This window comes from Pteronotus mesoamericanus, unplaced genomic scaffold, assembly GCF_021234165.1.
Source record: "Pteronotus mesoamericanus isolate MK-2021 breed Mesoamerican mustached bat unplaced genomic scaffold, CSHL_Meso_final scaffold_651, whole genome shotgun sequence".
Lineage (NCBI taxonomy): Eukaryota > Metazoa > Chordata > Mammalia > Chiroptera > Mormoopidae > Pteronotus > Pteronotus mesoamericanus.
Genome location: NW_026555325.1, coordinates 34,291,434 through 34,315,127, shown reverse-complemented (window position 1 = coordinate 34,315,127; position 23,694 = coordinate 34,291,434). Strand labels below are relative to the sequence as shown.

The 23,694-nt window shown below is 39.3% G+C and overlaps 1 protein-coding gene across 2 annotated transcripts in view; it reads left to right on the top strand.

Moving 5' to 3' along the window:
• Nucleotides 1-11,293: 11,293 nt before the first annotated feature.
• SP3 (Sp3 transcription factor) overlaps nt 11,294-23,694 on the top strand; it is a 61,565-nt gene continuing 49,164 nt past the window's right edge. For both annotated transcript variants that reach the window (XM_054562497.1, XM_054562496.1), the window contains exons 1-4: nt 11,294-11,516; nt 12,128-12,279; nt 12,803-12,928; nt 20,591-21,950. In XM_054562497.1, the coding sequence (XP_054418472.1) occupies nt 11,510-11,516; nt 12,128-12,279; nt 12,803-12,928; nt 20,591-21,950 (1,645 nt within the window). In that variant the 5' untranslated portion in view covers nt 11,294-11,509. The remainder of the gene's footprint in view (nt 11,517-12,127; nt 12,280-12,802; nt 12,929-20,590; nt 21,951-23,694) is intronic.

Here is a 23,694-nt window from a genome sequence, read left to right as displayed (position 1 = left end):
CATCAAACACAAATTGAGGGACATTCTACAAAATATTTTGTAATTACTCTTTAAAAAAATTTTTTTAACCCTCACCTGAGGACTTTTTTTTTTCATTGCTTTTAGAGAGAGTGCAAGGGAGAGAGAGGAACATCAGTGTGAGAGAGAAACATTCATTGGTTGCCTCCTGTATGTACCCCGGCCAGGGATTGAACCCATAACCTAGGTATGGCCCTGACCAAGAATCAAACTCTCAACCTTTCAGTTACAGTACAGCACTTACTCCAACTGAGTTACACCAGCCAGAGCTATAATTACTCTGTATAAGAGTCAAGGCCATGAGAAGCAAGGAAAGACTGTTCTCACAAGCTAGAAGACACTGAAACCTGGTGACTCAACAAAATGTGGCATCCTGAATTAGGTTCTGGAACAGAAGGAAAATAGTTAAGAATGTGGTGGAACCCAAATAAAGCCTGCAGTTTATTTTGTAGTAACACACCAGTGTTGGTTGGTTTCTCAGTTTTGATTAATATACCATAGTAATGTAAGATATTAACATTGTATTGGGACTAACCATTCTAGTTTGCCTGGGAGACGGGTTTCTTGGGATGAGGGCCTTCGGTGCTAAAACCATGACAGTCCCTGGAAAACCGGATTGATTGTTAACCCACCTCAAGGAAAACTAGGTTAGAGGTATACGGGAACTCTATTATCTTCGTAATCATTTTTTCTAAGACTGTAAGTATTCTAAAATAAAAAGTTTATTAAAAAATAACAAAATAAACTAAAAATAAAACACAAAATAAATTAGGGACAGCTGACTAATAATGGGCAATAGCCTAAAGAAGTTAAATATTCATATATTCAATAAATTTACTGAAGTCCTACTGTGTGGTCAGTTTTCTGCTGGTCCCTGCTTTCGAGTGAATAAAGCATAGACATCCAAATATACATTGATCTTGCCCTGCCCAGTATGGTTCAGTTGGTTGGGTGTGGTCCTGCAAAGCTAAAGTCACCTGGTTCGATTCCTGGTCAGGGGCACATGTCCCGCTTGCAGGATCAGGGCACATGACAGAGGCAACTGATTAATGTTTCTCTCCCTCTCTTTCTCCCTTCCTTCCCCTCTGTCTAAAAAATAAATAAATAAAATCTTTAAAAAATATATACACTGCTCTTCTTTCTATTATCTTGCTGTTATGTTTTCAGAGATATGTGTTTGTGGTGAACTCTGTGGGTTTATTAATTTATATTTTTTATGCATTCACTTTTAACATACATTAAATACATTTTATAAAGTTTGTACTTCATTCCATTGCTTTACCATGGATTTTACCTACCTTCATATTCTTTTCTAAGCCTTCTTTTATATACTCTGATCTCCTCCCCAAAAATGTCCACGATTAAACTCTGTTCAACTCTACTTTGTACAGACCTTATGCTATTCCCATAGTGTTTCACTATCAGTATTCTGTGATTTCACCCATTTAAAGAGTAAGCTATAATTTGTACATGGGAAAACTCACCTACTTTTTAGTTGCCATTCTATGAATTTTTGACTACTCTACTAGATTTTGACCATGTAATTCAAATTTTTTTTTTGTCATTCTTAGTAGATGTTGAATTCATCAACAAAGATAAAGGTGACTTACAATACTTTATCTTTGTGTCTGTATCAGTTATAATAAATAAAATCCATATTAAATTATTGTTAATGTTCTAAATATCTCTTTTCATCTGAGTACAAGATTCAGAATTATTTAGTTTAACTTCAGTAGATGACAGGACATTGGTAAATTTTATAGAAAATTAATCATTGGAAATACCAGAAAGTTATGATTTAATTTAAAGAGCCAGCGTGGACTCACATTTTATCTGCTCCAGTGATGTGAGATAGATAACCTCTGGGTCCAATGACAAATATTAGCTGAGGGAAGTCATGAACCAATTCCTTGGGATAAATTACCATGAAAAGAATACTATACAGACAACTAATCTGGAAGTTAGAGAAGTATGGTATAGGGATAAACCACTTAAGTAGATTAAACATTGACTTTGATATCAAAGTGTGGCATAGTTTGGAATGGATGGCTTACAAAGCTCCAGAGATCAATATTAGAACGAATTTTATTCATTTTATATGTCAAGACTTAGAAGAAGGAACATTCAGTAAGCTTGTTATACAAAACCAGAGGGAGGGACAGTCAATACAAGAAGAAATGACTCCAGTAGACTAGGAATAGAAGCACATAAATGGTTTATTCAATTCAGTATGGAGGAAGTATGCAGTAGAAAGATTATCTCACAGTAATGTGAAATCAGAATGTTCAAAAAGAGTAAAAACATAAAAACCCATGAGATGAGTAAACAAGCATACTAGAAATAAATTAAAATAATTCAAATGATATGAGTAAGATAGGAATATTGAACCATAGAATTTAAATATTAATATTTTAAATTAAAAATTAAGTACATTTTTTTAAACACTAGACTAAGAAAATAACTCACTGGAGTATATATAATTGGAGCAAAAATAATAACACACTGCCAAGGATCGTAGAATCCTTAAATAATGGGTGTTAAAAAAGTAAATAAATTATGGCTAGTTATCAGTACCAGAAATATTTTAAATTAGGTGATAGGGTCACCTAATTTATTATTTATTAGGCTTTATAATCTACATTTACATTATACATATTTTATATGTATCAAATGGCTTGTAATAAAAACATTTAAAGATTTCCTTATAAGTTTTTATAATTTGTTCAGCTGGTGAATACTAGTTTTCTGGCCTCTTTACAATTAACAGGTCATATTCCTAGCAGTTTCTCCATTAAAATAAGAAGTCTGAAACTTCAATCGTAACAGAACCCAAATTTGTGGTTTATTGAAATCAATGAATTATTCAATAGATGTTTGTAGATTATCTTCTAATTTGCTCAACACCGTAGAACTGTTTCTTGAACTCTTTTGATAAACAATATGTCTCCTTTGATAAAGCATAGAAATCTAACATTTTCCTTTAATATTTGAAATTCAAATAAGTTAATGTCATAGCTTTTAAAAAAAAGTCCCAGTGGGACAAATGAAGAGCTGTTTTGTTTGCAAACCATACCACTCTCCTCCTTTCAGAATCACTGCCTATGAGCCACAGAAGGGTAAGACGTGCTGAGCACAAAATGCTAATGATTGAAACAGTGGTGACAAGGCTGTCATGAATTAAGTGTAATATTAAGGGTACATACTCTAAGTGTAATGGAAAGTTGAAGGCAAGGGAGTTATGAATTGCTGGAAGCAATGGCTTTACGGAAAGAGATTAAGACTTGAAGATTAAAGGCTTGCTAGAAAAGTACAGTTGTTAGAAACTGCATCAGCACTGTGGGTGTAGAGGGTGGGGCTGGGGGAGAGGAAAGGACAATTCTGGTGTGAGGGTGAGTTAACTGCTCAGAGGTAAGAGTGATTAAATATAAGGCAGTGAGGAGTACCAGAGAGACCCTTGCATGTGGTAGATCATGGGAATCACTAACATTTTTTTGAGCAAGCCTAGAGGAAGATTAATTTGGTGGCAGATGCAGAACAGAAAGGAGCAGGAAAGTCTGCAGAAGGCCAGCCAGGGCAAAGCATGCTTTGATCTCTTTCAGAAGGAGCTGACTGATGCCCAGTGGTTCCTGAATTCGGAGGGTACTTTTTAATGCATCTAGCATACTTTTAGACTTTGTTATTGCTCTTCTATATTATCTGAATTTGTGTATGTTTCCACTTTATCTCTTAATTGGATTATTGGTTTCTGGTGGGTAGGGGCCATACAGAATCCGGTTCAATAAATTTTTTTTTGAGTACAAGATTTCAGTGAATGGGTAGCTGAGAGAGATTCTGCAGGGAAACCTGTTAGCACCTGGTAAACAGCTGTCAGTGGAGGTAAAAAAGGGATGTGTGAAAGGTAATTTCATATCTAGGAGTCTGAGAAAACAATGAGGACATTGTTGTCAGAGACAAGAATGTCATAAGGGAGAGGGGAACTGGTTCTGTTGAAAAAGTTATGGGTTCAGCTTTGAACATTCTGAGTCTGAAGTAAAAGGGAGACATTCAAGAGGAATTTACAGTGCTTGAGGATATGGAACTGGAACTCCGGTGAGAACTAAAGAGAAGATTTGGGACTGAATTTAGAGATAGGGTTGAAGTTGCAGGGATGGTTGTGCTTTTAGGGGATGAACTTATAAAGAAAAGCTCAGGGAATCAAAAACTGAGTCTGGAGTATTGTTCATTTTTAGGGGCTGGAAGGAGGAAAGGAATCCTTAAAGCTGCACTGTCCAATAAGGTAGTCACTAGCTACATGTGGCCCTTTACATTTAAATTAATCAAAAGTAAATAACTGAAAATTCATGGGGGGAGGGGGTATAAGGGGACTAAATGGTAATGGGGGAAAAATACAATAAAGGTTAAATTTTTAAAAAATTCAGTTTCAAGTACTCGAGAGCCACATGTGTTTAGTGGCTACGTAATGGACACCAATAAAATGTTCCCACCATCGCAGATAGTTTTGTTGGACAGCATTGCAAAGATACAGAGAAATACTCATTTGAGAAAAAACCAGAGAGCAGATGACCTTTCAAGGGAGGACAGAGTTTTAAAGAGGACATGTTTAGAGTGTCAAATGCTGAGAAAAGCTGAAAAGGAATGAAAATTAGGGTGGGGGATCCATGGATATGGCAATAAGAAGTCATTGGAAACCATTATGATAGCAATTTTGAGTAGGTTGGCAGGACAGAAACTGGGTAAAGCACTAAATTAGGAAGGCAGTAGGTAGCAAGTTATTGAAACCTTGGACAAGGAAAGGAAAGAAAGAAGTCTATAGAGAAAACCTTAGAGTCATGTGGAGGATTTTTAAAGATGGAAAGACTTTTTTTCTGCTTGAAGAGAAAAGGGCAGAGGCCTGTGAAGATGGTAAGGGCTCTGTCTAGGGAAAACTCCCTGTTTCTCTCCGTACTTGCACACTTAAAAACAATCAAAACACTTCACTTCTGGTCAACAACTGTGTGTGCTTATTCCTACACCAAACAATTCTTCAACACTAGCTGGGTGTCCTATAATTCGGTTCAGTTCTGACACTGTCTACCTGGAATTAATGTCAGCTCTCACATGTGAGGAGCTCAGTCCTAGAAGACTGTCTCCATTTCAGACACCAATCACAAATCCTAGGTTGTCACCAGTACTTTTGATCTACCAGCCATAAATCGGGGTTCCCGTAACCCACTCCTTGGGTTGGACAATTTGCTACAATGGCTCACAGAACTCAGAGAAACACGTTTAGCAGTTTAGCATAAAGAGTATAGATGAACAGCCAGATGAAGAGATACACAGGCAAGGTATGGGGAAGGGGAGCAGAGTTTCTGCATGCTCTCTGGGTCTGCTGCCTTCCTAGCACCTTCATGTGTTCAGTAACCTGGAAGCTTTCCAAACTCCATACTTTAGGGCTTTTTAGGAAGACTCTATCATGTAGGCATGACTGCCTGTTAACTCATTTTTCAGCCCTTCTTCAGAGGATGCGGGGTGAGGCTAAAAGTTCCAACTTTCTAATCGTGGTTTGGTCTTTCTAGTGCCCAGGCCCCTGTCCAGGAGCTCACCCAAAGTTGCCTCATTAGAACAAAAGATGCTCCTATCAGCCAGGAAATTCCAAGGGATTTAGGAGCTCTATGTCAAGATCCACGGTTTAAGATCAAATATTTGAACAAAAGCTGCACCTAGTGCTCTTATCACTTAGGCAATCACAAGAGTAGTAGGAGCTTTGTGCTAAGAATGAGGGGCACAGACTGATACATATTTTCTATTATTTCACAGGCTCCCAACTTCATGCCCTGCACTTGCTTCTCATTTGAGCTCTGGGTTCAAATTTATAGTGGTCTGTTGGGTATATCATAGATATCTTGCTAGTACCTCCAAGTCAACACATCTAAAACCAAGTTCATGATTGTCCATCTCATACCCATTCCCATTTTTTACATTCTTTATTCCAGCTCATCTTTCCAGTTACTAAAACTGGAAAACGTAGTCATATGTGAATCATTCTTTTCCTCCCCTCCACTCCTTAGGTCAAGGAGTTTCCTGAGCATGCGTATTTTACTACCTCTGCTATGGACTCATTTATTAACTTACTCATTTTAGTTTTTTAAAAAATAATGATTATGAAGTGTTTCAAACACAGAGTAGTAATAGAGAACAATATCATAATAATAATATACTTAATCTAGTTTAAGGAAACCTTTCAAATACAGACAAAGCCCCAGGATACTCCTTCAAATCTCATTCTCCTGTCCACACCAAGGGCAATCACCATTTAAAGTTTAGCATTTATCATTCTTGTGCAAGTTTTACTCTACATATATGTATCTGCGTATAGCATAGGTTATAAATTTGTATGTTTTAAAACTTCATATAAATGGTATTATACTGTTTATCCTGCCATAATAGCTTTTTTCACTCATTATTTTTGAGATTTATCCATGACGAATCATCTTTCATTTGTTTTAAATGTTATTTAATGAATATATAATTTATGAATCATTGTGCGTTACACATTAAATTATATATTATGATTGTATTGTTTAACAGCATAATCATAATATATTATATAATATATATATGTCTATGCGTGTAATTGCATTTATTTTTTACTCCTCTTGGGTTGAAATGGAGTAATAACATGGTGCAACATTTCAGCCATTTTATGGGTAATTGGAAAAATTCTGTTCCTTCAAAGGCAGATAAAAACAGTTTTCAATATTTTCTACAGTTCTATCCAACTTTCTCCCTGCCACCTCATTTTTTATTTTTTCCCCTTCTTCTTACCTTCTCTAACTAGGTTTTGGGTATGGTTGGCTCTTTCAGAACTACTTGATGGATATGTCTGATTTATAGGATTAAAGGATAGAAACATTCTATTATAAGACAAAGATTGACTCATGAAGTATAAATACACTACACGCTGAGGGTTGTTTCTCATCAGTTAAGGACACCACTATCGTGGTATCTAAGGTTGTTTATTAAATAACCTTAGGTCATGTATTAGTATTGTTAAGTAAATCTCCTTGGTAAGTTTGCCAGTTTACAACCAAGATAATTTCTATCATTCTGTATTATTCTAAGAAAGGTAATTTACAAGACACTTTCTAGCATTCTATATCCTTCTAAGACAGATTATTCACAAGGTAGAAATATGTAAATCATCTTTTCTCAGAAAACTGCACAAACTCAGAAATCTGTCAGTGGATTAAGCTTCATGCACTGAGATGAAGCTGACTTCATAAATGTTAAGGATAATTAGAAAATTTGGAACATGCAGGGATGCCAATAGCCTGGATAAAGAGGATGGGATTTCTTGAACTATGAAAACATCAGCCCTTTTGTACCTTGATGATATAATTGGTGTGGAACTTGAATGAAAATGAGGGTCTAACTCATTTGGGAAATGTAATCTTGAAAGAGGCGAATAATTATGAGGTTGAAGAAATTTCATCATATACTATTTATTGGTTAATTGTAATTTTCTAGTCACCCTTTATTTTCCCACAAGATAACCGTGTTGATAATCTTTCTGCTTGGTATTAGACATTCTCAACATGTTAGGTATTGGTTAGAGCACTCAAAATATATGATCCCTTACACAAGGAGCTCACATTCTAAAAGACTTGCTTTAAAAATGACCTTCCATAATTATAAGTATGTACCAATTTTATCTATTTTTTTCTTTATTTTTTACATAGTGGGTAGGTGAATTTCTTAAGCGGATTATTTAAGAGAACTTGATATTGACTGGTGAGACTGACACACATGTGGGTTTGAATCTGCCACATATTTGAAAATAACACCAAGCAATTCCCATAATCTTTTTGAGCCTCGGTTTCCTCACCTATGAAATGATAGACCTATGATACTTAACTCCTAGGGCTCTCGAAATTAAGATGTGAAAGAGCTCACATGTAATAAAAGCTCAAAAATTTACCTCTCCCTTTTGGTAGATTAAGAAAAAAATAAGCCCTGGCTGGTGTGGCTCAGTGGATTGAGTGCCAGCCTGTGAACTAAAGAGTTGCCATTTTGATTCCCAGTCAGGGCACATGCCTGGGTTGTGGGCTAGGTCCCCAGTTGGTGGCCTTTGATAGGCAACCAGTCGACTTATCTCTCACACATCAATGTTTCTCTCCCTTTCTTTCTCCCTCCCTTCCTAACTCTAAAAATAAATAAAATAAATCTTTTAAAAAATGATGAGATAGGGCTTTTGAGGTGTATTTTTGAGAAGCAGGGAAGATACAGAATATAAGGGGGTTAAGTATTTAAGTGTACTTAGTCAATGTCAGTGAGAATGCTTCTGAAATAAGGTAACGATTACGTAAACAGAACAAACTTGAAGATTCCTAAAATTCAGTAGGAACAGATTAGAGACCCTGGGCGTTGGGGGTGGGGATGGGAGAGGAGTGTGCAGGTCAAAAGAGGGTTACAATCACAGAAACAAAGGTTATCTTAAAAAAGACATTGATTTAGGTAGAGAGATACGAAACTGCCACCTTTCTAGATAAAAAAAAAAAATAGTTGAATATTGGTGATTTCATGTGGTCCACTTACTAATTGCTCAGGAGTGAAGAAGAGCAGTAGGGACAGACTGAGAAGGAAGGGCAGTCCTTCAGGTGTGGTGCAGATACCTAGGTCTCTGGCCATTTTTAATACAGAAGGGTAGGCTCTTGCAGATGCGAACCAAGCATTATTTAGTGGCCTCTTCTCTTTGTAGAGAAAAAGGGGGTTGAGAATGGGTGTGGGTTCATGTGGGTCTGTAGAAGCCTTTATGGCCCTTCGATATTCATTAGTTTCCGAAGGATTTAAGAAAATTTACAAAAACACATATAGGATAAAATAAAAGTGAGGAAATTGAGGATAAGGGAACATAAAGTGACATCAGATCCCCTACTGTGATGATGTAAACAGTGGTCAGCAGAGCTTCCTCAAATCATCTTTGGAAAGGAGAAAGTATACGTAATTTCTAGCACAGCGCTTTTCTGATAAGCAACTGAAATTCTGGGTTCCTCTGTAATGTAACAGTAGGTGCCATTAAGAGGCTGGCTTCTGAGAAAATGGGTAGCTTTTAATTAACACAAACTGATATTTCAAGATTTGACTATAGTACTGAATAGCTAAGAAAAGGTGTTCTTTCTGGAAACTGTTTCCAGCCTGGCAATCACTCTTTTAAACGCAGTCTGAGAGGGTCCACTGAATCTGACTGTGATATTTTTTGGCACATGTACTCTTAAAACTACTGCATTAAAAGCAGAGTTGTTAGCTTTAGTAGGTTATTTTCTCTTTTCAGAAAGATTAGATGAAATGTTTTTAGATTTTGTTGGAATGGTCTATCGACCAACAAAGTTTAGAAAATGACTTTATTTTTCAAGTGGTGTCAATGAGGAAATGAATTGAATTCTTGTGGCCAGATACTTTGCTCTCTATGGGTGGCTGGACTAAGACTTTGTACAAGGAGCATGGAAATAGTATGCTTAGACCCATAAAACACATCCTCATTCTTAGAAAAACATCTGAAAAAATCTCTCCTAGGGAGAGCTATCCACTATCAAATATATCGATATGAGTGACAATACCGTGACTTCTCTCCCTCTCTCCAACTCGTTTTCACTAGTCCTCTTCAGCCTCTTATCTTTTTCCATCTCCACCCCCAAATCAGCTTATTTAAAATCTTCCTTTAATTTTGAAGTGTAAAATAGTACAGGGTTTCTACTACTTACCTTTTAAAGTGATTTGTCTACTTAAACATGACACTAAAGGACATTACTTTTGAAAGAGATCATCCCAATTCTCGGAATCATAATTTCAAGTCTTGTTTTTGCCTTTTTGTGATTTTTAGGTCACTTCCCTGGAAGTTCTGTCTTTTGTACAATTAAGTGTCAAGTAACCAAACAATTGTTCTGATCCTTTGAGTATAGGTTGAAAGTTTAAGTGCTTTAGAAATGAGATGCAAACTCACAAATGGATTAGGAATTCTTTTTAGTTCACACATGCAAATGTAGTTCAAGTGCTGGACTTTACAACCCCATTCCCCCTGCACAACTTTGTCCACAAAATATAATCATCACAATAATTAGAACACTAATTCTTGAGTCAGATTTCTATGAAAAGGCTATTATGGACAGTTTCCACCTCTTGAATTTAACCTCTCTTAACAATCAAGATATAAAGGTACTAGGCAGAGATAGATGTCTCTTAGTTGACAAAACAAATAAAACATGACCATTTTCCTCCCAAGGATGACAGCAAAATATCAAGGATGCCAGAGAAAAGCAGTGATAACTTAACCAAGTAAGTGAAACGAGATTTTAAATTAAAGTATAACTAAAATGTTCCAAGCAAAACAATACTCGCTGAGATTCACTATTTTAAAAATGTTGGCAAATGTTGATGGGTTTCTTCGTTTGACTTGTTACCAAGACGATTAAGAAGCAGGGAATATGATTATGTGAATGAATTTTTTATGAAAAGGATTCTGTACCTTTGACTGTATATACACGCCACGTATTAAATGAAGTGTATTTAAAAGTGCCTGTTGTGGTGTCACTAGCAAGAAGGAAAGCGCTGCTCTGAGATGAATTATTTTTTCTTTTTAAATGCTAGCCTTCAGGCTACGGTAGAAGTGGGAGATGAAATGGAAACCTGGGGCTAAAGGGGATGGGACCGAGATGGCTGGGACTGTGAATCTATGAGCTGAATGTGTGTGAGAGAAAATCCTCCTCCAGCCTCGGAGGGGGTGTCTCCCCCAATACCAGCTCCCTCCCCCCGGGCTCGCGGGGCGGGTCTGGTTTGCTCAGTAGCAGCAGCAGCCGCAGCAGCAGCCCCGGGGCTGAGCAGCGGCGGCGGCCTCCTGGCCATGCAGGGAAGCGGCGTTTCCGAGAGCGCGAGGCCCTGGGGAGATACGGTCGAGGATGCCACAGGGATGGAAGAAGCGTCGAATGGAGCTGAGCCACCTGGGACGTATTTCCTCCCCAGCTTAGCGAGGCCTGGTTCGCGTTCCTACGAGGCGGAAGAGGCCTACGCCTCGGGCCCGGCAGCGGCAGCCGGCGAGCGAGTCGGGCACAGCGGGGAAACAGGCGAGCCGTAGCCGCTTTCGGAAGCCTACGCCGCCAAGGCCGCTCATTGTCTCTCCCCTTCCACCCCGGGGGCAAACAGGAAGCGCGCCGGTTGGCTGACCGACGGACGGGCGTCCAGGCCAATTAGCACTGCCGACGGAGAGCGTGGCGGCGAATGAACGCGAAGAAGAGGGGCGGGACTTCCGGGCGGGCTGTCACCCTCTTCCCCCCTTTTGGGCTGGAGGCTCCACCTTTTGTGTTTCCCGCACAGTCAATCAAAATAGGAAAAAAAAATCCCCGGACCGCTCCGGCCGTGTCCGCCGCCGCTTCCCGCATCCTCTCCCGCCGCCGCCGCCTTCGCTCCTCACCATGTGTAAGGCGGCGGGGAGCCCCGCCTGAGGTGCCCTAAACACACTATGACCGGTACGTAAAGCCGAGAGCAACCCTTGCTGCTGCCGCCGCCGCCGCCGACCACAGCCAGCCCCGGGCCGTCGCCGCCGGCTCCGGCTCCGTGTGTGCGACCGAGTGTCTGTGAGAGGCAGAAAGCCGCACTCCCCTTCGCCTCCCTCCCCTCCCCGCCAGCCACCGTCCACCCCTCAAGCCCCAGCAACGCCGTGTCCCTGCCGGGCCCCGGGACGAGCGGCCGGGTCCGCCGGGAGCGCATCCCCCCGTGTGCGGGCGCGGGCGGCGGGCGAGCGTGTGAGTGACTGACGGTGCGAGAGGAGCGAGCGCGAGTGAGAGCGAGCGGCGCGAAGGGAAAGGGGAGGAGAGGAGAGGAGAGGGGGCAGGGGCAGCGCGGGGAGGAGGAGGAGGGAAAGAGGAGGAGGAGGAGGGTTACAGGCAGCGGCGGGCGGGGGCAGCAGCAGGAGGGGAGGAGGGAGCCGCCGCCGCCGCCGCCGCCGCGGGGCGGGTGGGGGAGGGGAAGGGGAGTCAGTCCGGGCTTTCCGAATAATTTCGACTGGGCCCGCGGGCCCCCTCCCTCTCCTCCACCCGCCTTCCTCCCCTCCCCCCGCCCCCCCGCGCTGTGCCTGCAGCTCCCGAAAAGCCCGTGAAACAAGAGGAAATGGCTGCCTTGGACGTGGACAGCGGCGGCGGCGGTAGCGGCGGCGGCCACGGCGAGTATCTACAGCAACAGCAGCAGCACGGAAACGGCGCGGTGGCGGCGGCTGCGGCGGCGGCGGCCCAGGTGAGGAGCGGCTAAGCCCCGGCCCGGCTCCCCCCTCGCGCCGCTTTCTCCTCCCCTCGCTCTCCCCTCCCTCCGCGCCTCTCTCCTCCCCTCCCCCCGCCCCGGGAGCTGCCCGCCCGAGGCGCCAACGCTCCGACCCCGCCCGCTCTCCCCCTCCCGCAGCCTTTTTGTGTATGTGTGTGTGAGTGCGCGCGTGTGCGTGTCCGTGTGTACGCTCTCCCGGAGGTGGGTTCCGGGCGGAAGGTGCAGGCCCTGCGCGCAGCCTGCTGCCTGCCTTGGAGTGGACGGTGGAGCGAGCGGGCGTGCGTGCGAGCGAGCGGGAGGACGCGAGCCGGAGTCGAGAAGGAGGAGGAGAAGGAGGAGGAGGAGGAGGAGGAGGAGGAGAAGAAGAAGAGCGCGGGCTGGCGCTGGTCCGGGCGCTGTTAGCGAGGACCAAGTCGCACTTCCTGTGTGAGCTGCGGCCCGGCCCTAACCGCCACCCCCTCCCCCTGTCTCTCTCTTTGAACCCGCCCATCGGGGGTAGGACACTCAGCCGTCACCGCTCGCTCTGCTGGCCGCTACCTGCAGCAAGATTGGGCCGCCATCGCCGGGCGACGACGAGGAGGAGGCGGCCGCCGCAGCCGGGGTCCCCGCCGCAGTGGCCGGAGCGGTAAGTCTCTCGCGCGCGCGCCTTCCGCCCCCGCGTAGGCCCAGCGCCCGCCATCCCGGGCCTACGGCGCTCCCGCCGCCCGCAAGGCCTCCTGGGCGCCCGCGCCTTCCCCCCGTACGGACGGATCGCGCAGCCAGGGCGCCCTTTCCTGCTCATTCTCAGCCTGTTTGGATCAGAAGCCAACCCAGGCTTTCTCTAAATTGTCACTGTGGAACCTTGTTCCAAAATCACTACAAAATGAAGTCTTAAGAGGGTGGGGGTGGAGGACTCCAAAATGGATGTTTGAGCAATTCATATCACTGCTGAAAACTCCTTCGCTGAACACTACAAAATTTTCAAGCACAGCCTATCGGCCATAGATAGTATCAACTACAGAGGTAGCAGTATCTTTAGCTTTTAGTGTGTTTGAACCTGGACTTTTTCTGCTGGAAGTTACTGGATAATTACTGATTTAAACCGTTAAGTCGTTTTTTAAAAAAGGAATGAAGGTTTACTCTTTGAATTACCCTTTTGTATGCAAGAGTGGACACTTTTTGAATGGTTTTTCAGGGGCCATTACATTGTCGAATTTTAGTTTTTGCAGACTTAATTTTTGCAGTAATTTTTCATAAGCGGAATAAGTGAAACATTTAATTGGCGACTGTTGAAGTCGGAGAAGTGACTTAGATAATACTTAGGCTTTTGAAATTGAGCATGTATACCAGTGTTAAGAATAAAAGTACATGTAAGAAATGGTACTTGTATGCATGTTAATGCACACCATGCTTAAAACAGTTGAATTTCGTTGGCAAAGCCATTATTTTCATTTTATTGTGATTGCTAGTCTGACAGGACAGGGTGGGATCCTTTTTGTAGTGTTTTTAGTGTGTCTGGGGTAGGGGGAGGAGCTGACCAGGGTTTTATGGGGGCTTAATTCAAATGATCTAGAAAACAGTTTTAAAGATTGTTATTTGTGAATTTTATATTTGTTTGAATCATTGCTGTTGTATTAGTGTAACACGTAGATGTGTTTACTTATTAAACTAATTGAAATCTTTCCCAATCTTTTTGAGATGGATTATACGAATTGATTTTGAATTAGTCACTGTAGACAGTAAAGGTTGGTGTTTAATACAGTCTGCAGGTAATTCTTAATATTTCTAGGCATTAAAAGTGAATCTAAAGTTAAGCTATATTGTTAAATGTATTTGTTATTTTAGTACTTTGTTATATTCTAGAGAGATGTGAATGGCTTTAGTGTCTTACAAGTATGACTTTTTTAGGTCTTGTGCTTTTGTAAAGAGATTAAAATATAAAAGCATAAATTATGTTTGTAGGAGGCATTATTACTTTTAAACAATTATGGGTTGGTAAACCTTTTTTATGAACTATATTTCTCTAGTCCTACAGTGCCAAGACAAATTGAAACCATTGCATAAGTAAAATGATAGATCAGATTGCTTCTATTTACCTTTTTGATATTTTCAATTGTTACAGAACACTTCTGTATCTGTAATTTACCAAGTTTAGGTATCAGCTCACTGACGAAGGAGGAAGTTATGGGGGGGGGGGGGGGGGGGGGGGGGGTGGTGAAAAATATGTATATGTACATGTATTTGTGAATCTCAGATCTGGGAATGGAATGTTATCTCCAGTGAAGCCTGCTGTGGCCATTTATCACTTGTTGGAAAGTTGTTTCCATGCTTTTTCAGCGCCTCTTCCTCTGAACTACCAAGTCTCTACTGATACTCATTTCCCTCTGGATGAACATGAACAAGAATCAGTTGAAGCGTTTTTTTCTTTGTATGTTTGGTACCTGTGCATAAAATTTTTCACTGAGTAAAATTGGTAAAACTGGCTTGAATGTTTGCCTTATTAGCAAATGGGAAAATTATTTTTCCTGTTCAAATGAATTTCAGAATGTACATCTCAGAAAATGACAGAGTTCAAATGATTTCATGGGCATTTTTTCCCACTGAAAAATACGCTTAGATAATCTTTATTTAAATTATGAGGAATCTTGATAAGGTCTATAGAGAGCCTTTTTTGTAGCTGTGTTATAAAAAATTTTTATTTTGGAAGAATTTTAAATTTACAGAAAAGTTGCAAAGATAGAACTGAGGGTTACATTGTGCCCTTCATCCAGCTTCCCCTGATGTTAACATAACCATGGTATGTTTGTCAAAACTAGGAAATTAACAATAACACTATTAACTACACACTTTATTCTGATTTCACCAGTTTTTTCACTAATGCCCATTTCTTTTCCAGGATCCAATCCAGGATATACCCCATTGCATATAGCATTGTTTTGTTTAGAATCATGTAAAATATATATACATATTTCAATTTTATGCCAGTTTAGTTAGATATTTTAAAAGGTCATTGAAAAGCCAATCACCTGCACTAAAGATTTGGTTTAAATATATTGAGTTTAGAATTTGTTTTAATATGATATGAGTTCATCCTGGATCCTGGCCAAGAATGGATAACCACAGTACCACTGAATAGGTCTAATCACAAAGCAGTCTCAGCTGTGTACTGCCTTACACCATGGATTCCCAAGGTTGGTTTGATGGCAAGCCTCCTTTGTACTTTATTATTTCAAGTTGTGTAGTTAATTTTTGTAATAAATCAGAAAATGGAATAAAGTAGACCTTTATGCGATATTAGCTTGTCCAGTTTGCATTTGTGTGTACTTGTGTATAATTTATTTCTTTTGTACTCTACTGTAATAAACTGCACAAGTAAACATTATGGAAGTTATTGCCTGATCTTCAGCTTAGGTGGTGAATTTAATGTTCATTAATATAGTATATAAATGTTGGTGAGCTAAAAAAAATAAATAGTAGCTCATTTAAATAAAGGTTATTTTTATTGTTACTTAAAATAAGACCTACACTGTCACTGTAATGAAGTCATTGGGTAATTGTTTTTAATTGAAGTCCATTGAGTTCTTTAGTGTTCCGTGAAGATTTTAAGAAACTTGAGTACTTGCCTAAGAATGGTTTTGCTGCTTATTTCCACTTTAGCTTTGCACTTGTTCTTGTTCCTGGTTACATTCCTCCCTTGCCTGTTTTGTCTTTCATAAAGCCATTTGTGGGAATTGAGAAGTTAATACTTTTCAAATGCTATGCAATAAGTGGTATGAATTTTTCTTTTTCCCTACCTACAGGAATTAATTATCTGAGAAGGTAACCTCTTGTTTTCTTTTCTCTAACCTCGACTTACCCTAACTCCCCATTTTTATACCTGGTTGTACTGGAGAATGCCCTTATAATGAATTGCAGTAGCAGCGTCCCAAGGCTGATCTTGGTTGTGGTCCTTTTCACTGTCTAATTATGTATTTATATGCAGAGGAAGCCTTAGAGTACCTTCAGTTACAACTTTTAACAATAATGCCAGCTTCCATGTTACACAATATTTTTTCTGTTGTCCAGTGAGAATATTAGAGTTACTAAAAGACACTGCTAGATTTTTTTAGTGCGCAGCTTATATAGAATCTGGTTGTCTTGAACCTAAACAAAGTACTAGTTCTTGCCTGAGTTCTGTAATTTTTTTTGTTTCTCTTCCTTTGATTGTACACTGTATAGTGTTTCCAAATAGCCTAACAGCAGATGTTTTTATAGCTCCCTTTGGTTTCAGGTGATTTTATAATTTATCTCGTTGCCTTCCGTTATTTAGTGTACTTTATGTCTTTTAGTGGTGTGCTGCTGATGAAATTTCTCTTACAAATGAATAGTCTTAGTAGGCTTTGTAGTATGAAATATTTGGGGCTTACTCATTGTGGAATTATGGAAATAAATACGTTTAAAATTGATGTAGGTTTTTTTTTTTTTAACAGAAGACTCTAATATCTCAAAGTCAGTTTTATTGATCCATTCTCTCATTTTCTTTGCAATCATTTTAAAGTAAGATACCTTTAACTGTGAATTCAACAGATACGTCCTGATCTTTGTGCCAGGAATTGTACTAGGCATCTAATGGATATTTTTCAAACCTTTCTTAAAATCTTAGTAATCACAATGATAACTTAGGGTTCTATAGTACTTTATAGTATAGTACTTTACAGTTTATAAAACACTGTGGTTTATAAACCTACAAGGTAATATTTTTCCCATTTTTAACATAAGGAAATTGAGTTCTGCTCTAAATCACACACAATTCTACAGTTCTAGCTAGGATCATAACTCAGTTCTGCGTTTTTTTTCCTCTCTAGTGTCTCATACTTCTCTTCCCCAAGCATAACCTTAGCTTCGATCATGAAAGTCTAGTTTTCTGATTTAGTGTTTTCCCCCATTCCATTAAAAAGAAAAAACACTAAGTCTTTTAAAACTATAAATTATTTCATTAAAGAAAAGTCTTTCTTATTGTTTTTTCTTTCTTAAATTATCTCTTGGCTGTTCCCAGCTACCCCCCCCCCGCCCCCGCCCAGGCTTGCGCTTCATAAATAATTTTTTTCCAGTTTTTAAAAAATTTTATTTATTTTCTAGGGAGAGAGGAAGGGAAGGAGAAAGAGAGAAACATCAGTCAGTTGCCTCTTGCACGCCTGGGGATCTGGCCTACAACCCAGGCATGTGCCCTGACCGGGGAATTGAACTACTGACCTTTTAATTCACAGGCTGGCACTTAACCCACTGAGCCACACTAGCCAAAGCAAATATTTTTTTATGTATGTTTTTCACCATAGGTTTATTCAAAAAAGTTTAAATATATCCTTTTGTCCTAAATTTGGGCATTTCCCCTTTTTTTAAAGTTTCTTTTTGGGGGGGTGTTCCCTTTAGTTAATGACCTGAATTGTTGGAAAAAGTGGTACTACAGTTTATTTTCATTTAGCTTTTATTTAGCTTGAAAAGGGAGGAGGGGGACTTGGGTAGTATTTACTCAGAATTGTCATTAGAGGAGTTGTATTTTCAAAGAATTTCTTGAGTAGAAACCTATTCACTTATGGTTGAGTATCTGCTCTTTTACCAAATTGTAAAAAGAATACTTTAGCTATCATAAAATAACGTTTTTTTAAAGATGAAAAGTGTCTAAATGCCAGTATTATGAAATTAATTTGAATATGGGACACTATATTCTTTAATATAAGTTGAATAATTGTAAATTTAATGTGGGCCAGAAAAAAATTCAACAGTTGATTTTTTTTTTTTAAAGATCATCAATAACTAAGATAAGGATTAGATTTTAGGCATACTCTACTGCAGATTTCAGCATAAAGTATAGGTTTAAATATCTTTATTTAAAATGTCAAGAGAAATGGAACATGATTGTTACTCTAATATAGGGAAAGATGACTTAAGCTTGTAATTCCTGTACCAGATAGAAGTTAAATGGCATATGACTTTAACGTCTGGTGCTTCATTTTAATAACTTAAATTTATACGTTTAAAAGATTGTACTTAAATGATTTAGTTCAGGCTTAGATGTTTGTACTGGTCCCACCCTTTCTCTGCCTTCTCTGTCTTCCACCTTTCTTTTAGTTTCCTCACTGGGCCTTAGTTTATCTTTATAAAACAGATCTGATTGCTCTATTCACTTGCTTAAAAACCTTTTATGGCTTTGATTCACTATCTGTAGGATAAAGTCCAAACTCTTTAGCAGGATCTACTAAGTCATTTACTACAGGCCCTGATAAAAATGTCTAGTTCTGTTCTCCATTCCTTTTTTCTCTGAATCAGAGCCTTTCCTGGATCCTCTCTTGAATACCAAACTACACGTTTCTTTTTGTCTCTGAATTTATTGTTTCTATACCTTTATTAATGCTTCTCTTTTTATTTCCGAAGGGTCCAGAATGAATTGTTAAATTTTATTCTAAGGTTACTTTCAATATCTTCTTTGTGAAATGTCTTCAATTTTCTATGTTCCCAAATAGCATTTGATCATATGGCTAGTGTACACCACTATTCATATATAGTAGCATATGTGTATATGGCTGCTTAGCTAGATTGTGAACCATTGACAAAGGTTTGTATCTCTTTTGATTACTCATGCTTATTTGATCTTGACAGATACGCACAAATATCTTGAGTCATTAATACTGCTGTTCATCCGTTGAAATAGATACTTTTAACTATATGTCTGCATGAAAATTAGGAAGTTAAGTTTCTTTAATAAACCTTTTTTTATGGCCACAGACCCCCTTTGAGAATATGATGTAACTCTAGATTACCTCATCCACGCACCCCCCCCCCCCCGCCCCCGCCCCTTGCATCTCCTCTCCCTGCCCTAATTGCACTTTGCACTTTCTCAAAAAGTTGGTGCACTGTTTTAGGTGATTCAAAGATCCTTTGAAACTCGCGTGGATCCTAGGTTGAGAATGCTGGGCTAGATACGCTTATGTTCTCATTGTCTACTGATATGTGGCATTTTAAGACATCACATATAGATTTAGAAGTGGGATAGGAATGGTTTTATTTTGATGGTAATTAATATAGAGTAGGGTCTCATTCTCCATGTTTTACCCCTAGGCTTAGTGGGAGACAGTATGATACGGTATTTAAGGACCTGAGTTCTGGAGTTAGACTTGGTCTAGTCTTGTTTTGGCATTAGATAGTTACGTGATTTTTGTCCCTCAATTTTTCTCATCTGTAAAATGGGAATAATGGTAACACCTTCCTCATAGGATTGTTGTAAGGAGTAAATGATAAAATTTTATATATCCTGATTATAGTACTTGGCATATAAAAGAACAGCTCAGATGTTAGACATTATTGTTGTTATGCCCTGAAAGAGAAAATCTGTCCTTTAGTATTGAGATTTAGGATTTTACTGCTTTTTGCTTTCCTACGTTGGTATTTTTCCAGTATTCCTTAAGCTGTAAAGTATGGGGATGATAACCTGAGATTCTAACAGGTCACAGAATGCAAAATAGTAAAATGCCTGGCATTATACTGCAAATTTAAATAGAACAGTAGTTAAGAGCCTGCTACAGTCTATATCCTTCGGCTCTTAGATTCTAGAAAAACTTTTTCAGATGGAGTGACTTTGCCATGTGGTCACCGCGCAATAACCTTTCCTTATTAAATTTTTACAGGTGTCATATATTTTTTAAGTAGTTCATGGGAAAAGAAAAAGATTTCTAAAAGAATATCCCTAACCATGAGTTTGCTCTGGAGTACTTTTAATACATGCCATAAATGAGTCAATTCAGTTGTTTGAGGTTTATACTAATAATACACAGATCTCAACTTCTCTGATTCAGATTATTTGATAGCACTGCACTAATGTTTCTTTTTTTCTTATTTATGATGTACCTGATTTAGTGATAATTTCTAGTGCATTGTATTTTTTTAAACTCTTTTCAGTGTTTGAGGTGTGTATGGTTTGAGCTGTTCTTAATTTTTTCTAGCTACTTCTATTTATTTCTAACTGTAAAGCATTAGAGACCATACATGAGGGATTAAAAGATCAGTTTGTGGCCCTGACCTGTGTGGTGTGGCTCAGTTGGCTAGGCATCATCCCCCAAAATGAAATGTTGCTGGTTCAATTCCTGGTCAGGGCATGTGCCTGGGTTGTGGGTTTGGTCCCCGGTTGGGGTGTGGGGCATGTGTGAGAGGCGGTCAATCCATGTTTCTCTGTCTCTTTCTCAGAAAAAAAAAAAAAAAAAAAATTTGTATGTGGTCATAAAGCAAAGGCTATTCCACAATAAATTACAAAGCATTTTTTGTTTTCTTCATCCAGACAGGTGATTTGGCTGCTGCACAGTTAGGAGGAGCACCAAACCGATGGGAGGTTTTGTCAGCCACACCTACAACTATAAAAGATGAAGCGGGTAATCTAGTACAGATTCCAAGTGCTGCTACTTCTAGCGGGCAGTATGTTCTTCCCCTTCAGAATTTGCAGAATCAACAAATATTTTCAGTTGCACCAGGATCAGAGTCATCGAATGGTACAGTGTCCAATGTTCAATATCAAGTAATACCACAGATTCAGTCCACAGATGGTCAGCAGGTTCAGATTGGTTTCACAGGCACTTCAGATAATGGAGGTATAAATCAAGAAAGTGGTCAAATTCAGATCATTCCTGGCTCTAATCAAACCTTGCTTGCCTCTGGAACACCTCCTACTAATATCCAGAATCTCATACCACAGACTGGTCAAGTCCAGGTTCAGGGAGTTGCAATTGGTGGTTCATCTTTTCCTGGCCAAACCCAAGTAGTTGCTAATGTGCCTCTTGGTCTGCCAGGAAATATTACCTTTGTACCAATCAATAGTGTCGATCTAGATTCTTTGGGACTCTCGAGCAGTTCTCAGACAATGACTGCAGGCATTAATGCCGATGGACATTTGATAAACACAGGACAAGCTATGGATAGTTCAGACAATTCAGAAAGGACTGGTGAGCGGGTTTCTCCTGATATTAATGAAACTAATACTGATACAGATTTATTTGTGCCAACGTCCTCTTCATCACAGTTGCCTGTCACTATAGATAGTACAGGTATATTGCAACAAAACACAAATAGCTTGACTACTTCTAGTGGGCAAGTTCATTCTTCAGATCTTCAGGGAAATTATATCCAGTCGCCTGTTTCTGAAGAGGCACAGGCCCAGAATATTCAGGTTTCTACGGCACAGCCTGTTGTACAACATCTACAACTTCAAGAGTCTCAGCAGCCAACCAGTCAAGCCCAAATTGTGCAAGGTATTACACCACAGACAATCCATGGTGTGCAAGCCAGTGGTCAAAATATATCACAACAGGCTTTGCAAAATCTTCAGTTGCAGCTGAATCCTGGAACCTTTTTAATTCAGGCACAGACAGTGACCCCTTCTGGACAGATAACTTGGCAAACGTTTCAAGTACAAGGGGTCCAGAACTTGCAGAATTTGCAAATACAGAATACTGCTGCCCAACAGATAACTTTGACGCCTGTTCAGACACTCACGCTTGGTCAAGTTGCAGCAGGTGGAGCCTTGACTTCAACTCCAGTTAGTCTAAGCACTGGTCAGTTGCCAAATCTACAGACAGTTACAGTAAACTCTATAGATTCTACTGGTATACAGCTACACCCAGGAGAGAATGCTGACAGTCCTGCAGGTAAGTCTTAAGTCATGTCATATCATAGGTAGGTTCAGTGGTCTGTTAATAACGTCAGGAAATTTTTTATTTTAGGTGTTTATCAGTATCTCTCTACCTTTAAAGGTGACGATAAATTGCCCTGTTTGTATAGAAAAGTAGACATCACAGTGTCTTCCAGATTGTTCTTCATTGCAAGTTTGTGGTTTTTGAAGTCAAGGATTGATTTCTCCATCATGTCAATATATTTGTAGTTTTTCCTTACTCAGTTTTCTATTTGTTTTCTCATCTGATTGATATTACCAAAACATTACAAAATTTTCATTTGGCAGGTAAAGTGTCTTGGTTGTCCTTGGTGTGATATAAGTTAAAGTGTTTTCTGCACTATACTGTATTTGGTTGGGGAATCTGATTGGCATAGTAAAAACATGGTACTAGGATTAAAGATTATTCATGCTATCTCAGCCCCAGTAGCTAGCTATGTGATTTTGGCCAAGTTACTTTTTCTCTTGCAAATTCAGTTCCTCATCACATAAAATTGGGTTGTTGGAGTAGGCAACTATATCAAGGGTAACTTCCAGGTCTAAAATTCTTTGATTCTGTGTATTCCAGGTCTAAAATTCTTTGATTCTGTAATAGTTTATTCTTATAAGTGTGTAGTGGGCATTGAACTTAGCTGTGCTAGACATGTTGTTATTGATAGCATGGGTATAAATTTCAGGAGTCTACTCTTTGAATGTTGTTCAAGAATTAAATAGTACAGTTTTAGAAGAAGTAGTATCATTACTTTATTGTTTTTTATTTAGATAATTTTTTTATTGAGTGTTTTATTGTAGTCCTTCCTCCAGTGAGGACTAAAAAAAATTAAAAGAAAAATGCATTTCACTTTAAAATCACCTTGTTAAACCAGTCAAAAAAGTTACTTTTACTAAATTTTGCTGCATGTTTTTTAAAAAAATAATCGCTTTATTATGATAAGGCACATACCATAAAATTCACCCTTTAAATTATACTACTCAGTTATTTTTAATATAGTCACAGACTTGTGCAGCCATCACCACTATCTAATTTTAGAGTGTTTTCATCACCCACACCCCAACCCTGTACCTATTAGCAGTCACTTAATTCCCCCACCCACCTTAGCCCTTGGCAACCACTAACCTATTTCTCTCTCTGTATTTGCCTGTGATATTAATGGAATTCCATTTCATATTAATTAAGTCATGTAATAAATGGCTTTTTATGTCTGACATCTTTCATTTAGCATAATATTTTCAAGATTCTTTTCGTGGCTGAATAATATTCCAGTGTATGGATACACCACATTTTATTTACCTGTTGATGGACAAAGTTTCTGTGTTTCGGCTATTATGAATAATGCTGCTATGAACATTATGTGCACAGTTATTTTATTTCTTTTTTTTGTGGACTGTTTTTATTTCTTCTGGGTCTATGCTTAGCAGTGGAATTGCTAGATTGTATGGTAACTCCACATTTAACATTTTGAAGAACTTCCAAAATGGTTTTCCAGAGCGACTGCACCCCGTACATTCTAACCAGCAATATATGAGGGTTTCTCTACTTCCATACCAACACTTATCATTGTCCTTTTTTATTATAGTCATCCTAATGAGTGTTTTTGATTTGTAGTTTCTGCTGCATGTCTTTGTAATTTTTGTGTGTGTGTGTGTGAGACAGAGTACGCTTTAGTAAAGTATTTTAGGATGATTGTATTATCAAAAAAATACTTTTTTTCAGTTGTGTA